The sequence below is a fragment of the Diplotaxodon limnothrissa genome, linkage group LG23, assembly GCF_057381915.1.
Source record: "Diplotaxodon limnothrissa isolate DT_005_m linkage group LG23, D_limnothrissa_male_GT1.1, whole genome shotgun sequence".
Classification (NCBI taxonomy): Eukaryota; Metazoa; Chordata; class Actinopteri; order Cichliformes; family Cichlidae; genus Diplotaxodon; species Diplotaxodon limnothrissa.
In genome coordinates this window covers 32,898,087-32,915,958 of record NC_140617.1, presented here as the reverse complement: position 1 = coordinate 32,915,958, position 17,872 = coordinate 32,898,087, and the positions used below count along the sequence as shown (strand labels likewise).

Below are 17,872 nucleotides of genomic sequence, written 5' to 3'. Positions count from 1 at the left end.
CTATTTCTTTCGGTCTTTCAAGTCTTTTGCTTTATTTTCTCTTTCCCTATTTTCTTTTTCGTATTTGTCCTTATCTGACTTTGTCACACTGTTATATGATGGCGGGGAGGCTGTGGAGGGGGTCATGTCCATTTTCTCTGACGTGGAGTTCTCATTGAACTTGCTGATGACCATCACATCCTTGTCAGGGTCATGCATGCCCTCTTTCAACTGCTCCTTGTAGAGGGCTGAGGCCTTCTTCATGGCCAGGCGGATCATGTAGCGCCGGAAGGCTCTCTGGATGATTATAGCAGACATTTCCTCCTGTTTGCGGCGCAACGTGGTGGTGATGGGCTCGTAAGACACCTTAGAGGGGTTGGAGGCCATAAAGCGGTCCTCCATCTGTCCGCGCAACATGTCCATTTCACCGCCTTCACCCAAAACTCTTTTAGTGAAGGCAAACAGAATATCGAGGCAGTGGATGCGCTCACCACTCACCATGGGCAGGTCCATGGAGATGAGCTGAATCATGTTAGGCTTGGGTATGCGTAGAGGTGGATCTAGAGCATCTGCAAAGTCAGAGAGTTTGCTGTACGCCACAAACTGCGTGGCATCAGGATCAAAGCGTTCCCACACTTCATAGAACATCTCAAAGTCATCCTCGCTCAGTGGCTCGGCACTCTCCTCAGTGGCCACGCTAAAGTTTTCCAGGATCACAGCAATGTACATGTTGACCACAATGAGAAAGCAGATGATGATGTAGCTGACAAAGAAGAAGATGCCTACTGATGGATTGCCACAATTGCCTTTGTAGGAGTTGCCTGGGTGCTCCAGCTGGCTCTCACAGTCAGGGTCCCTCTTGTTAAGTATGGGTGCCAGCAGGCCATCCCACCCAGCTGAGGTGGTAATCTGAAACAAACAGATCATACTGTTCCCAAAGGTCTCGAAATTGAACATGTCATCGATTCCTGCCTCCCGCTTGACATAAGCAAAGTTGGACATGCCAAAAATGGCATAGATAAACATAACAAGAAAGAGGAGGAGGCCAATGTTGAACAGGGCAGGGAGTGACATCATCAAGGCAAAGAGAAGCGTCCGGATGCCCTTGGCACCTTTGATAAGGCGGAGGATTCGGCCTATCCTGGCCAATCGTATCACTCGGAACAGTGTCGGGGACACAAAGTACTTCTCGATAACTTCAGATAAAAACATGCCTGCAAAGGAAAAAGAAGCCCCATTGGATTTTTTTGTGTTGATATAATTTTTATATTTTTTTAAACACCATCAAATGAAAAGAACTTTAGGACATCTCCTTACCTACAATCGAAAGGATCACCACCACAAAGTCAAAAATATTCCAGCCAATGGTGAAGTAATAGTGACGCAGTGAAATCATCTTGAGCACACACTCCCCAGTGAAGAGCACAATAAAGACCAGATTAATCCAGTACAGGATATGGTCCATCTCTTTCGTCTGGGCATCAGTCTCTACCATCATGGTCACCATGTTAAGGCAGATGAGGATCATGATCACGATGTCAAAGGCCTGCTTTGTGATGAAGTCAAAGACACAGCCTTGAAACGCATTCTGAAAAAAAAGAGAGACAAGGAATGAAAACAAATGAGTCATTTCACTCTGCTTGGAGTTGATTAGAAAGACCTAGGAGTCCGAGTCTCACTGTTGGTCGAGGTATAGGTTTCTGCGGCTTCTTGGACCCCAGCTTCTTCATGGCGTTGTAGTATTTCTTCTGTTCTTCAGTCATGAAGATGTCCTGACCTCCCAAGTAAAGAGAGCAAAAACTTGGTTATAACCACATACTTTGAAAAAACAAAACAAAACAAAAACCCAAAATGAATCTGGTTTTAATTTTCAGATTTTTTAAAATCAGCATTCTAGTTGTTATTATTTTGGAAATTTAGCTCATTTGTGTTTTGTTTGATGATTATATTATATTTATATATTTCCTTGTTTATTGTTGCGATTCCATTTGCTGTTACATTTTGTACATCATTTTACTCTTTCCTAAAGGCTTTAAATTTCAGCCAAAAAATTACTACACTCTATTAATCAAAGATATAGATTTCCCTCTCGGCATCATACACACTATACACATCCCACTCTCATTGCTGCTCACCGATTGCATACATATCTCAGGGGGTGGCTGGTGTCAGCATGGAACAACCATCTGTGTGATGCTTTGGAGCCACTGTACCACACCAGCCGATAACATGTCTCAGTCAGTCAAATCAGACCGGCCATCATGCAGAAACTGTCAATGTAGACCCATCCCCTCCCCGTCCTCTCCATCATAAATCTCTCGGGTGTTGTCGATTCTACTTGTTAGTCTGCATGGCTCAATGGAGGGTACATTTCCACACTGCATGTGCTACGACACTGCTCGTGCATACAGAAGCAGCTTTAGATGACCATTATTTTGTAGCTCACTGCTTTCTTTAACACAGCCCTGGGTATACCTTAGCTATATTTGCCCTGCTTTGTACCCAGGCTGCGTGTGCTCTCTGCACAGTGTGGCACAGGACTGCTTCCTACTGGTGTTCCAATTTCAAAAGAAGCGACACTGTAATGCACTACCAAAGCTATTTGTGTCAACATTAATAAAAATAGGTGGCATTGTGGCTCAAGAGAGACACGCTCTTCTATTATATTTTATTCACGATTTTGTGTTTTCTAAGAAATATTACTGCAGGGATGTATAAGTGAGTTATCTAAGAAATCTCCATATCTGCCTTAATTGAAAATGTAGCCCATATAATTTGGTCCACAAATAAACCCCACATTAGCATTTATAACATTTACTCAACAAAAATGAGACACAGAACAAAGGTGGAAGCTTGCAGTTAACTCAACAACAACATATTTAACAAGTCTGAATTTCATTGCTGTTGTAACACGAGACATTTAATAAATCCAGAAACCAAATAAATAATCCATCATTTTATTTTTGCACAGCCATGTCTAGATGTATAATATCTAGACAACATAACACAGCTGTATGCATCTATCAAATGTGACAAATCTGCAAATACATCCCCATTTTTTTACTTAAAAAAATGTTATCCACCTCTTAAAGTGATTTAAAAAGTGATTTCATACTAAACACATTTTTGGTGTTTTGAGCAAACTATAGTTTTACATTTACGCAAAGACAGAGGAGCTACATGTCCAAAATCTGCTTGTAATTAATAAACTGGAGAGGAAAACTAGAAGGAATTGTCTCTGGTGACTAAACAGTGTGAAGATTTCACTGCAGATTGACAACACAAATTAGCTAGCTCACTGCAATTAGGAATCCTAAAAAGTCATTAGAATAAAAATGGTAACTCTCTTAAATTGAACTCTATAATGAGAATCCTTTGCTGTGTTAAGACCTAGCCAAAAAAATACAATAAATAAAGGTAATACTTTACAAATAATATAACTTAAAATGCCCAAACTGAAAGAAGCCTATAAAATATGTCGGTTTACATTAGCTGACAGAAACTATTAGTCAATATAACTTTTAAATGAAGATGTAACTTATCTTTTTCTTCTGCTGATTGAAGTTGTCGATAATGACACCAATGAAAAGGTTGAGTGTGAAGAAGGAGCCAAAGATGATGAAGATGACAAAGTAGAGGTACATGTACAAGTTTACTTCATATTTAGGCTGTTCTTCCAACTAGAAAAGTAAAAAAGAGCAAATTTAAAGTTATACCAGCTACCATAAAAATGTAATATGTAATATGATGAAAATATTAAAACATAGATTATATTAAAATGTAAAAGCAAGGACTTTTCACTATGTGGAAGCAAACCTACAACTCTGTTAAACATCTACTTACATCCCGAGAGTCCACAGCTGCATACATGATGTCCATCCAACCCTTAAATGTTGCCTAAAAGCAGGTAACAGAAGAAACAGTATTTTAGCAGGAGATGGGCAGTTTCTCTATGAGAGCTAGACAAGACTGTAGAAGTCCTTAACCCATCGTCAGGACTTGTAGGTGCTCTTTTGAGCACTGCCAAAACCCTACAAAATGACCACAAAGCAACCTCCAGTAGAAACAATCAAAAATAGACTTCATGAGGATGGCCTTAGGGTTCGGCATCTTCTAGTGGCCCCTGTGCTCACTCTGCTTGGTACCGGAGCTCAAGTGGCACCTAAGTGCAGTGGCAAAGATGAAAACCAGCACAAAGAGATTTTATAGTGATGCCACAGTAATTCTACTTTAGAAACATGAACATGTTTGCATGACAGCAAACAGCTTCTGCCTCTAAACAGTTTCAGCAGCCTGACTGCTTGTACATGTTGAAGTTTGCACACTTGTCCTTTTATGTAATAAAAATAAAAGTAACGTTTATAACCATGCTGTAGACTGCGCCACTGTTTCCCTCTTCTGGCACACAGACTGAAATCAGCTGACTGTAGTGCAAGTGGAACTGATAAGTGGAATCGATAGGCAAGCAGACTAATAAGTCCAAGGAATGGAACTACAAGGTTAGCACAATTATTTTTCATTATACTCTCATAATGGCAATATAGGGCTACAGATTCTTCAGTCCTTCTCTCTTTATACATGGAAGGACCGGCTGTGTGCTTTCTTTGCTTTAGGATTTTGAACTGTGTGTGTAGGTCATCAAATTGAGACATACCACCAAATACAAATGACCTAATCCAAAAATGACCATCAAACGTCAAAATGACCTTTTGACTAAGTGGTCCTGTCAAACCTCTCACCTAACCCCAAATGGTTCTGTGTTGAAGTGTGCTGGTCAGATGGTGGCTTTGTGTTTGAGTTTACATGTTTTTCTTTTCCTGCTTGTTTTTTTTCCTCAATTTGACCAGAGTAAAATCTCCCAATCTATACGAATAAGTGGATATAGTTTACGGATGGATGGCGCCAACTGCAAGATTAAAGCTAAAGACAGACTCAAATCACAAAACAGAATTGTAGAAGTCAGACAGTTTCGGCATAAATGATTCCAAATACATATGTATACTTTGAGATTTCTGCTCTTTTCTTCTTAATGCCAATTGCAATCTAAACTCACCACTTGCAACAGAGCCAGATAGCCGGCTCCCACATTGTCAAAGTTGATTTTAACATTCTTCCAGCGGGCACTGTCATTCAAGCTCAGGCAGTCAGACTTGTTGTTGACGACTTCGCTAGGGAAGGGCTCATCCGTGGTGGCATTGACGCAGTAGTAGTACTTGCCCGCAAACAGGTTGACACCCATGATGCTGAAGATGAGCCAAAATATGAGGCAGACCAGCAGCACGTTCATGATGGAGGGGATGGCTCCCAGCAATGCATTCACCACAACCTGGGGATGTCGAAACACACAGTCTGACTCAGAACTCACCGTTTTCTCAAATCAAAGTCTGTGCTAAAGAAGGATAACTGGCCATTACAATTATCTTATCACTTAGCTGTCAGAAGCACATGTGGTCAACTGACTGGATTGAGCCAAAATGTTTATGCTTTCAGAACAAATACCAAGACTGAATCAAAAGTTAACAGTGAAGCTGTGTTACTCAGAGCTGTGATTAATAAACAGTATCTGCACACATAAAGCTCTTAACACCATACATATCTACTTAACAACATGACAGTTGGAAAGAAGAAGGTGGATAGGTGAAAAGGCTACCATTTGAAAGGTAAAAAAGCAAAACAGAAAAAAACCTTAGAGAGGCGGGATGAAGTCACAACATTTTGTTTGACTGTAAATGAAAAAAAGACACACAACAAAGAAAAAAATTACAGGTCAAAGGCACCACGCAAGCAATGCCAGAAAAACAATGCCTGAGAACAGCTATATACAGCAATCCATTAACACAATGTGAAGAAAGTCATGCAGAGAGAACAATTACAGTGTCCAACTGTAAGGAAATGATACATTTACAGAAGTTTTAAAAGCATGCAGTCTTACAGACAGGCCCCCTAAAAAGCTAAAACCTTCTTACAATACCTCTGTAAAAAGATTTATCAAGTAACATTAAAATATTGAAACACGAAAGTAAAAAAAATATGGGGGCATTTTCCCTTCAGCATATCTAAAAGCATATCTAACAAAAACACTGAGAATGTCTATACAGCTTCAGCGATACAGAGAACAAAAAGAATGTCATAAGAATTCACCTTTCTAAGGAAAATAAAGACGTAGGCTGAAAGTTCAAATGAGCATTTTTACATACCGTTTGCAAAATAAACCTATTTACGTTACATTGCCCAGAGTTAGATGATAGCAATGATATCGCTACCAAAAGTCTTTATAAGTCTTGGTCATACTGTTTTTCTTAATGGAGAATTATATGTGGAATGAAACTGGGTGCTCATTGACTAATGATCTGACAAGTCATTAATCACATGCTCAGAACCTGGTGGCTGTAGTTCAGGAGGTAGAGCTTCCTGTAAAAGGGAAGTTTTTCCATCCCACTGTCGCCAAAGTGCTTGCTCATAGGGGGTCATATGATTGTTGGGTTTTTGTCTGTATGCATTATTGTAAGGGTCTTCCCGACAATATAATGCACCTTGAGGCAAGTGTTGCTGTGATTTAGCGCTGTATGAATAAATTAGAAGTGAAAATTGAATTGAATAGAACAGGTCATCTACTAATCAGAAAGTTGGTGGTTTGATCTCAGGTTGCTTTTTAAAATTTAGAGCAGGTCATCATCTTTGCATGACACAGCCAGCACTCAGGGTGCAGTTAGTTATTTATATATTTTTAGGTTCTCAGACAAATCAAGCCAGAATACACTAAATTTTCTTTAAAAAGTAGAGACTTCTTAGTCTTGTTAGTAGAAACAACACGAAGCAATCATAGAGGAAAGCTCAGCTTGGGGTCGTGACATACCACTGTACTAAGTGATAGAAAGTTTGAAAGTAGCCAATCCAAGAGCATTATTCATCTCGGGCAGTCCAGTATTCCAGAATCGTAACATTTTACTGCCCGTAGCTCTCTCACGTATTTCGGGCATATTTAGGGTTTAAACTATAAAAATAGGGATTTATATGCATGTCAGAAATGTGTGTTTTTAACAATTTGCAGGTGCTCAAGGCGTCGACTGTACTAACTAACAAGAGAGTGGTATTTTTTTCCCTTAACTATTGGTACATAAACAGATAAAAGTAAAACTGAATTCCATCATATTTTACAATTTAACTGAATATCTGAAACCTAGACATTTTGAAGCATATGGAAGATGTAATTGGTTGGTGTGAGAATTGATCTTAATTCTTTTTTTTCAACTTGCCCACAAACAGTATTCCTGCTGTTCTTACCCTCATGCCCTCAAACCGAGACAAGGCCCTCAGGGGCCGTAGAGCTCGCAGTGTCCTCAGAGATTTGATGGCACTAAGCTCAGAGTAGCCCAGAGCATTTGCTACCAGGCTGACCAAGGACACCTGAGAGGAGATAATATCAGATAAGCAGGGTGAAGGGTGAAAAATGAAAGGATTTCACTTGCTCTGTGCTATAATGAGTGTTAGAAAAACAACTTCAAGTAAAGAAATGACAGAACAATAAGTTAACTACAATTATGTCAGCATGGCTGTTATTAAAGTTAATTTTCTTTCTTGTCAAATGTTTAATGAGCTGGCTTATGTTATCACAAAGAATGGAGGGAAGAAGATTCAGCTGACTTTGCTAACTTAAGTCTTGGTGTGGGCCATGGTAGCGGTCTGTTCCAGTTACCAGTCCATATGCTGTTAAGGTGCTTTCTGGTTCTATTGTCTCATTGTACACCAGATTGGAGGCTTAATTTTAATAAGAGTGAACACTGAATATACTTACGTCTACAATTAAGAAGTCCAGCCAGCACCAGGCATTGGTGAAGTACTTGACAAAGCCATATGCCACCCACTTTAACAGCATTTCAAGGATGAAGACGTAAGTGAACACTTTGTCTGCGTACTCTAGCACGGTTTTGATGGTCCGCCGCTGCTCGATGTAAATGTCCTCAAAAGCCTGTGCAGCATGGAATATTTTATAGAAACTTTAGATAGAAATAGTGAAGTGTGAAATAAGTGATTCATCAAAGATCTATTCAGAATGTTAACAGGTACAGTAACTGCTTAGAGAACTGAAGCTGTCCTAAATGTGGTGCTTTCAGACTGTGAAATAAAAACAGAAAGTATATAAAAGCAAGCCAAACGAGTGCAGTGAAGAACAAACTCTGTTCATAAGACAGACCCCAGCAGTGTTTATCAAGATGTCTAACACCCACTCACCAGTGCTCCACTGCTCAGCAGAATCATGAATATGATGAAGGATTCAAACCAGTTATGCTCTACTATGATAAAGCAGGTTTTCCTGAGTGTCCACCAGCTCTTAAACTTGTCTCCCTCCTCACTGATCTGGCAGCACTGGAACCTGCGCACACAGCCTGCAGGCACAGAGAAAACAGAATGAGAAATGAAACCCAGGTATCAAAACTCCATGGTGAATCAACACATAAACACGGCCCCACTGGATAACATATTGCGGGACTGCTTTCTGTTATCCAGATAAGTTATATGAATACGAACTGCATGCCTTAATACGGTAAAGGTTGTTGCTAACATTTTAGCCAACAAAATCCCAGAATAAACTGAATTTTCACTGCTGTTACAATAATTGAGTCTTTTGTTGTTATTTCACATAACACTGCTTCTGTCCTGTTCATGACTTCTTGAAGTTTCATTGTGATCAGGGTCGACCCTCCCCCCACACACTGTTTTTATTGAAGAATTTTCATATTCTGTGATTGACTGCAATAAGTTGTGGTGACCAAATGGTTGCCCAGGGGTTGAGGGTGTTGTATTCTGTTGTATTTGTATTGTGTTGTATTTCTGGGTGCTACTTTGATTGCAAAGCTGTTGCTCAGATTAGCTGGTGAGAGGCAACCAGTTTCCAAACATTTAGGTCTGACTCGGACCGACTGGATTCACTTTCACACAGATTGGAGTCAGTTTGTGCCAATAAGTCCATATTATTGGCACAGTAAGTCGCTGGAGTAGTCCATCCAACTCAAATAGTTGTCAACTGGTTGTACAGTCGTAGCCAAAAGTTTTGAGAATGACACAAATATTGGAAATTGGAAAAGTTGCTGTTTAAGTTTGTATAATAGCAATTTGCATATACTCCAGAATGTTATGAAGAGTGATCAGATGAATTGCATAGTCCTTCTTTGCCATGAAATTTAACTTAATCTCAAAAAAAACCTTTCCACTGCATTTCATTGCTGTCATTAAAGGACCTGCTGTGATCATTTCAGTAATCGTCTTGTTAACTCAGGTGAGAATGTTGATGAGCACAAGGCTGGAGATCATTATGTCAGGCTGATTGGGTTAGAATGGCAGACTTGACATGTTAAAAGGAGGGTGATGCTTGAAATCATTGTTCTTCCATTGTTAACCATGGTGACCTGCAAAGAAACACGTGCAGCCATCATTGCGTTGCATAAAAACGGCTTCACAGGCAAGGATATTGTGGCTACTAAGATTGCACCTAAATCAACAATTTATAGGATCATCGAGAACTTCAAGGAAAGAGGTTCAATTCTTGTTAAGAAGGCTTCAGCGCATCCAAGAAAGTCCAGCAAGCGCCAGGATCGTCTCCTAAAGAGGATTCAGCTGCTGGATCGGAGTGCCACCAGTGCAGAGCTTGCTCAGGAATGGCAGCAGGCAGGTGTGAGTGCATCTGCACACACAGTGAGGCGAAGACTGTTGGAAGATGGCCTGGTGTCAAGAAGGGCAGCAAAGAAGCCACTTCTCTCCAAAAAAAATATCAGGGAGAGATTGATCTTATGCAGAAAGTATGGTGAATGGACTGCAGAGGACTGGGGCAAAGTCATATTCTCAGATGAAGCCTCTTTCCGATTGTTTGGGGCATCTGGAAAAAGGCTTGTCCGGAGAAGAAAGGGTGAGTGCTACCATCAGTCCTGTGTCATGCCAACAGTAAAGCATCCTGAGACCATTCATGTGTGGGGTTGCTTCTCATCCAAGGGAGTGGGCTCACTCACAATTATGCCCAAAAACACAGCCATGAATAAAGAATGGTACCAAAACACCCTCCAACAGCAACTTCTTCCAACAATGCAACAACAGTTTGGTGAAGAACAATGCATTTTCCAGCACGATGGAGCACCGTACCATAAGGCAAAAGTGATAACTAAGTGGCTCGGGGAACAAAACGTTGAAATTTTGGGTCCATGGCCTGGAAACTCCCCAGATCTTAATCCCATTGAGAACTTGTGGTCAATTCTCAAGAGGCGGGTGGACAAACAAAAACCCACTAATTCTGACAAACTCCAAGAAGTGATTATGAAAGAATGGGTTGCTATCAGTCAGGATTTGGCCCAGAAGTTGATTGAGAGCATGCCCAGTCAAATTGCAGAGGTCCTGAAAAAGAAGGGCCAACACTGCAAGTACTGACTCTTTGCATTTGTCATGTAATTTGAAACGTATGAAGTTCTTGTAATTATATTTCAGTACATCACAGAAACAACTGAGACAAAGATCTAAAAGCAGTTTAGCAGCAAACTTTGTGAAAACTAATATTTGTGTCATTCTCAAAAAGCAAGGTTGCACTTATGTCACCTCACAGTTTAACAGCAATCGCTATCCTGTAGCAACTACATCACTATTTGTGGAGGAATTTTGGGAAATCTATTTCAGACCTATGATGTTCTGGCTCGATTCTGAATGTAAGTAGTGAATGGGAATTTTTATGTATGCAGATGGCAACAGCGAACTTAGAAGATGCTGTTTAGTAGTTGGGACCAAAGAAGAGCTTTGATGTAATCCCTTTTTGATCCAACTGAATGTGTTAACAAAATTACCCACAAGAAATCAGCCAGCTTTTTTTGTTTGAGGGGTTTTATTTTGTAAATAACCTTAAAGTGACTGAAATAAATATCCAAACATCCAGAAATGTCCTAATGTCATTAATTATTGATTTCAATCATTTTTTTACGCAAAAACTGATAAACCAACCAAGCTTACTGCTCTAGATCTGTGACCATGCTTCACTGCAAACTATTAAAGTGGTGTGATTCAAATCAAAGTCACATGTTAAGCATGCCTGTTTAGCTCACAACCTGAGTAGGCAACCAGATGCCACAAGGCTGAATGCAGTGGCCCAGGGTTGGTTCTGACCCAAGGCCCTTTGCTGTACATCTTCTCCCACACACTCTCACACTCTCTGCTTTCCTGTCTCTCTTCTATGCTATCTTATGAAAATGCAAAAGCTTAAAAAAATTGAAAAACAAAATCAAAGGAGTCCACAAAACTTTCAGGCAGCATACAGAATTCAGTTCAGTTTATTTTTTTTCACCAACATTTCATAAAATCTTTCCATGCAGTTGTTTGAAAATCCACTGAAAGTTAAAATATGATTGCTCACTGAAAGGGTCTTAATGTTCTATTTGACATATTAGTAACATAGAATAGCGTTAAAATATGTTGTTCTTTGTTGTTAATTCATTCGGGGTCTTATGCTTTCATCTGCTGCTATGATTTACGCACACTCATAATGCAAGTCATAATATATTGCTTACATCTGTTATATGCATATTCACGATTGTACTGGAGGTGGCTCCAGTAGTGGTTTACACACCTAACAAGCAAAATATCTCTGCCTCGATCCCAGGAGGAGACACAAATCCCCTCAGGAAGGCCACGCGACATAAAAATCTCCCAAATTAAATAGTCAGAGCTACCCGCTGTAGTGACCCCTTTATGAACAGCAGAGCTGCTGAAAGTAGCTTTAATGGTACTAAAGGTATGTCAGATAAAATGTCAGGTTACATTACAAAACAACAGAACCCCACAGACCACATTTTTATCTGTTCCGCTGAGCATTTGAATTCACTGTCACTCAGTTGTTAGTCAGACAGACCTGTGCTAAGCACAAGCAGTTAATGCGATTTACTCCAAGTCTTGAAATGTGCTCTGGAAGTGTTTTGTCTCCCCATCTTCCTCGCTCTGGTCCACCTTCCCACTTTCCATCATCATCCCTGCCTATCACCCTTGCATCCCACTTACCCTCTGTAAAGCAGGCTTCTGGGTCCAGTGACTCCTCAGGTTCCAGCTCCACTGAATCAACCCCATCTCCAGGGGGGCGGATATCGACTGTGCTCCCCTCCGATGAGCTCAGTGGCTGGGGCTCTACGTCGAGCTTCTGCATGGATGAGGAAGGACACGAGAGGACAAAGTCACACTACAATGCATCACACTGAAGTCCCTTGGTTATAGGAGCCAACCTTCTGAGCTGGTTATCATTGTGATTCTCCAGTCACACGTACCCCAGTGCCACGATTGAATACCATAGTGTGAGGACTAGGCACTGTAATAGCTCACAGAGTTGGGCTCTTTAAAGTCATTGTATCATCATCATCACATGCAGCATCGATCAAATGTACCTACAGGCTTAGGAATTAGATTTATCTGATGGCTCAAATCAGAATACGTGGCATGGGGAAGTTGGCGTTATGGAAATGCACTGTGGGTACGTTTGATGTGACCTCAGTTCGAGGAATAGTTCATGCAGTATTCCAGTGCATTATCAATCCAAGCCTGAAATAGTACCAAGCAGAACGTGTGCTCCAGTGTTTTCATGTCCACTGAAACTGACTCAAAATCAATTTGTTAAAGATATTTATCCCATTTCTTTTCTAAAAATTATGATCTGAAATTCTTTTCCCACCCTCAATCCTAAAATCCACCTTCAGAACTGCCGCTGAAAATTTTCCTCAGTGACATGAAAACACCATTTATTTCCATTCCTTGAAAGCAGTGTACAAGCTCCTTCTGTTTGTGTTGAAGTAGACGGAGAACCACATTAGCTTACCAGCAAAAACCAGTACTGTGCACTGTTTATAAGACAGCATGTGGTCTGGCAGGTATTTTTTGGGTTCCCATTTGTAAAACATCCGGAATTAGCATCCACACATACCCAGAAACATCCAGGACTAAGATTTGTGTCCTCCACCTCAACCTTCTCTCTGCCCTCCTTACCGTGAATTATGCACACTGCTAACGCTTTTCTAAAACCCTCACATGCAGTGATGTCCATTACAAAATCATCTGCATATAGTGAGACTTTTTGGGTGACGCAAGGCTTCCTGTCTGTTTTCTTTGGGCAGAGATGGTGTTGTTTCCTCATGTCGGTCTGACAGTGCAGCAGCCCTGATTGCCGTGGGACCCAGCTAATACGGCATGGGAATGATGGAAGCATGCTGCTTGCAAGTGTTTTCTGGAAGGGTGGTTTCCTCCCGCTCTATTTCTCACCTTTAATAAGAAACCCATGTTACCTCTTCTGGATGTCAACTACATACAAGGCTTTTAGTCTTAACCTAACATATTTTTATCGGGATAATAACTGGTAGACTTAATTATCAGGTGATGAAATATTTGCAGTGTAACAAAAGTCGATAACACAGGGGCAGAAGCGCCAACAACAGAGGTGGCTTCTTAAGCATGTATATATAAAGCATTTGCCCTCATTTACATAACTCTGATTCAGTATAACCAGCCATGTGTTACCTGTTTTACCACCCTGCAAAAGTCATCATTTACACATCAGCATTTCTTTATTTTCTTCTCGGAAAGAATTCTGTTAAGAATCTTTCATCATTCCGCTATTACTCAAGTAAGACAAAAAACAAGTTTTTCATGTATGTATGCATGGGCTATGAACCATACAAATGAATTTTGTCCAGCTAAAGCAAAATTCATTTCCCCATTCCATCTTTTTCCCCCTTACTCCTCTTCATTCTCCTCTTCCTCTCTTCCTTCATTCTCAAGCTCGGAGTGTTTGATGCCAATCAAGTCCCAAAACCAAGTCAAAAACCAAGCAATGAAATCAAAAGCAAACGTCATGTTAGATGAGTTTATCTATCAATGGAAAAAGAGGTGGTGTTGCTCATTCTTAATGGTTTGGAACTGCAATACAGCCTGATGCTCAGAGATAAATTATGAAAGGGGTGGGTGGGGTAGGGGGGGGGGGGGGGGGGGGGTTACAGAAGGACTCAGAGGTTACAGCAGTGAGTGCCCTGCTGTTTGGGAAAGGGAGGGGATAAAGCAAAGAAGGAGGGGTAGGGTGGGGTAGGGGAACGGAGGGCAGACCAGGCAAAGAACAAAAATGGGCAATCCATTGAAGGTATGACAAAAAAGTAAGTGTGTTGTTTGTCTGTAAATGGCATAGGCAGTCCTCATGGTTAGTGCTATGGTACAATAAAGAGGTCTTACAATTCTCCTCTCACTGAAAACCTTGAGAGCGCCTGTGACACCGCTGCAATAACAAACGGGGGGTTAAACAAAGTAAGTCATACACACCAAAAGCTAACATACAACCTCAAATCTGTTTTCACTGGTCAGCCCACAACACACAACAAGGGGACCACTTATCCTCAGAGAATATGACTTTAGCTGTCCCCAAATACACATTTCCTAACAGCAATGCAAAAACAGTGGGTTGACACGTCTCACACAACGCATACACAATAAGAACATCCACCAACCCCTCACCGGTGTAGCTCCTAATGTTTAAATTGATGTTTGCTATAATTTGAGTTTATGACATTAAATATTATGACAACACAGCATCGTTTGCTGCATGAATATAATGGCTCACCAACTACTCGATACAGGGTTTAAAGATCACCATTGCCTGATTCATATATGGATGATGAGGTGCCGTCGACATAATATAGTGGACATAGTCTTCTGGGTTGTTTTGAATCACAGATAATTGGCACCACACCCACAGTAACAGGTTGACATCACCGGGGAGCACAGTCTCAGTGCTCTGTCAGCCTGGCAAGGCTCAAGAGCAAATGTAGCTGCTGCTCTACTAGAATAGGCAATGAATTAGAAAAGAAAAACATGTCTTAAGGGTGAGGTAACTTGTTTTGTTTAAACATTTTATTAATGTCCGGACGCAAGCTGATAGAGCAACATCTCTACATTTCTAATAATACGGCTGCTTCATTAAGTCTTTCTCCACACAGGCACACATGTCCCCTAAAGAAAACAAGATATTAAGCAAGTCTACATGAAATATTACAGAGACACATAGCCTTATGTATATGGTCAACGTTAAACTGTTTCATTGGTCAAAATGCAAATTTGAGTCATTATTTGTAACGTTGTATCTTATTCTACTGCCAAGAGCTGCAGGTCTGACTAAAATCTCGAGCAGATTTCATCAGCAACACGGCATGATGCATGTACAAATGAGTCAGCAGGTGTGTTATTTTAAAACTGCTTGACTGTCTCTGGAAAATTTCTCAAAAGGCAATCTCTTGACTTATTCATATAGTGATTGACTTCTATTGGGTGTTAAGTTTACACATAAAGGAGCTAATCAAATACAAAAGCTGTGTCATTCAAGAGATTTCTGTTAATCTGACATACTGCAGTCACTTCATTTTTCATCTTACCTCTTTGCTGCCCTCCACGTCAGATGAGTCGCTACTGAAATCTTCTGTGTTTAGGTTCTCAAAGTCTGACTCGCCCACAGCAATAGGCACCGTGACTGTCAGGCTGGGGTTATGAATAAATGACATGTAGTCACAGTCCTCAACTGGGTATTTTCCCGTACTGTCCCGTCCTACACTGACCCCAACCACCAGCCCTCCTGGTCGTCCGTTGCCCTCCCTCATGTACACCCCACTGGGGTCTTTGGTGATTTCCACTGTTGTGTGATTGGAAATGCAGTTGCCCTTGCCATTGCTGTGTAGTTCATCCAGGGGTTTGCTTTCCTCAGCAAGACCAGAGCCCTTTCCGCCCCTGCCAAAGCACAAGCTCTGGAGGAACTGCCGCACTGCGTTTTTGACAAATGCGATGCCCCGCTGGATCCTGCCCACAGCAATTTGCAGGTTGTTCATCTCGCTGTCCTCATCGGTTGCCGCCAGGTTGTCGGCACTGAATGAACTCAGTAGGAGAGCCAGGAAGAGATTTAGAACCTAGGAAAGAGTCATGGCAGGAAAACATAAAAACTCTATTTTATACAGATTTAACTCTTTGCCCTATGAAGTCGACATTTGATAAAAACTCTACAGCTACGTACACCCCGGAAATGATTTGCAGCAACCTGGCGACTAGATACCATAGAAAGCGAATGATGTTTAGAGATAAACTTCCTAAAAAGAAACTTGCTCAAGTTACAAGCGAGCACCTGAAGCAAAGACCAATTAGAGTGAAGAATACAGCTAACTGATATATGACCTGGTAGTAAATATGTTAGCTCACCTACGCAACCGGAGCATAGAATGTCCACAAGCAACCAGTTTCATTAGATTCAACAACATGTGCCACAAGCAGATCGCTTCCAGTGTGTACGTAGCTTAATGGCTGTCCAAAGGTGAAAAACTTAAAAGAAAATATTGAGCCCATACCACCAGGTTTCCAATCACCATGACCATCATGAAGACGATAAGACACATAGTCTGTCCTGCCACCTCCATGCAGTCCCACATGGTTTCAATCCACTCTCCACACAGCACCCGGAACACGATAAGGAAGGAGTGGAAGAAATCGTGCATGTGCCAGCGGGGCAACATGCAGTCCTCTGAAATCTTACACACGCACTCCTTGTAGTTTTTGCCAAACATCTGCATGCCCACCACAGCGAAGATGAACACGATGATGGCCAGCACCAGAGTCAAATTTCCCAGAGCACCCACAGAGTTACCGATGATCTTGATGAGCATGTTCAAAGTCGGCCAAGACTTGGCTAGTTTGAAGACTCTCAGCTGTTTGAGGAAAAGAAATTATATATATATATATTATATATATCAGATTTTAATCTTATCAGTTACTGACACATGTTTTATTTATAGACCACCAACAGGCCTAGTTTCTTAGTCCAAAAAAGAAAGTCACGTGTTTAAATGTGTGTGTCTTCTGATGGCCATCAGGGGTTGACTACTCTGAAAGTCAGATTGTATAGAAGTGAATACCAGCAGCCCATAGACTCTTTTCTGCTTTTTCTGCTTGTATGAATGGGTGAATGAGGCAAGTTGTATAAAGTGCTTTGAGTGCTCAGGTAGAGTAGAAAAGCACTATATAAGAACCAGTCCATTTACCACTACCATCTACTTTTCACGTGATTCATTGTACACATTTTCCTGATTGAGTTTAGTCACACAGCCCTAAAGACCGATCAGTGATCATCTGGCAACCACCGGTCACAAGAGAAATGTATTCCCTGACCAGTCACAAATGTTTACGCAGGAGCGTGCTAGAAGTCTCTCTGAAACTGGTTGCTAGAGCCACATTAATGCAGGTCAGTGACTGGTCAGCGACCCCTGATTACCCCCTAGGTAAAAATATGTATTCTGTGAATGGCTGTCAAGTAGTTTCTACAGGCTGCTGGCAGTTGCTAGCGTGACACTGGTCAAAAGTGGTATTGGTTATTGCACTATAGAAAATGCCAATCTCTATGCAACTTTTGCAAACTACCCATCAAGCAATAGTGATACTGTGAGAAGTGGGACGCCAACCTGAAGTTGAGCACATTTGCCTTCAAAGAAAAAGCTGTATCTCTTGAAATGTGTTGGTAGCAATGGTAAGGACCAACTGTTCTCCACTTCCAGATTGCACGATGGTACTTACAGTTTCACTACAGCTCGGAGAATAAAATGACATGTATTTTTATTTTATTTTAAGACAGTGTCTTGGGCAACCACAGCAATCTGCTCGCAGCCAAAGCATTCACAAGAAGGTTTGGCTTCTTGTGAGCAACACCCTATTTGCAGCAGATTTCACCTGGTGACAGCCAGCAATGACTTGCCAACTGGCTAGGAATGCACATTTGTAGTGACCGTGGGTTATGAGAAGTCACCAACCAGTATCTTAGCCTGTGTGTCTGAGGCCTTGAGACATGCAGTGCCCTCAGTTTCTCAGA

The 17,872-nt window shown here is 41.2% G+C and overlaps 1 protein-coding gene across 5 annotated transcripts in view; it reads right to left on the bottom strand.

Annotated features, from left to right (window-relative positions):
- Positions 1 to 17,872, bottom strand: part of LOC146608540 (sodium channel protein type 2 subunit alpha-like) — a 30,953-nt gene continuing 13,081 nt past the window's right edge. For 3 of the 5 annotated variants that reach the window (XM_085348937.1, XM_085348940.1, XM_085348938.1), the window contains 12 exons: positions 16,362 to 16,718; positions 15,405 to 15,929; positions 12,007 to 12,142; positions 8,212 to 8,366; positions 7,775 to 7,948; positions 7,264 to 7,386; positions 5,033 to 5,305; positions 3,823 to 3,876; positions 3,522 to 3,659; positions 1,659 to 1,763; positions 1,297 to 1,567; positions 1 to 1,193 (listed from right to left, as the gene is read on the bottom strand). In XM_085348937.1, the coding sequence (XP_085205063.1) occupies positions 1 to 1,193; positions 1,297 to 1,567; positions 1,659 to 1,763; positions 3,522 to 3,659; positions 3,823 to 3,876; positions 5,033 to 5,305; positions 7,264 to 7,386; positions 7,775 to 7,948; positions 8,212 to 8,366; positions 12,007 to 12,142; positions 15,405 to 15,929; positions 16,362 to 16,718 (3,504 nt within the window). The remainder of the gene's footprint in view (positions 1,194 to 1,296; positions 1,568 to 1,658; positions 1,764 to 3,521; positions 3,660 to 3,822; positions 3,877 to 5,032; positions 5,306 to 7,263; positions 7,387 to 7,774; positions 7,949 to 8,211; positions 8,367 to 12,006; positions 12,143 to 15,404; positions 15,930 to 16,361; positions 16,719 to 17,872) is intronic. The other 2 variants (XM_085348939.1, XM_085348936.1) reach the window with 2 other exon arrangements.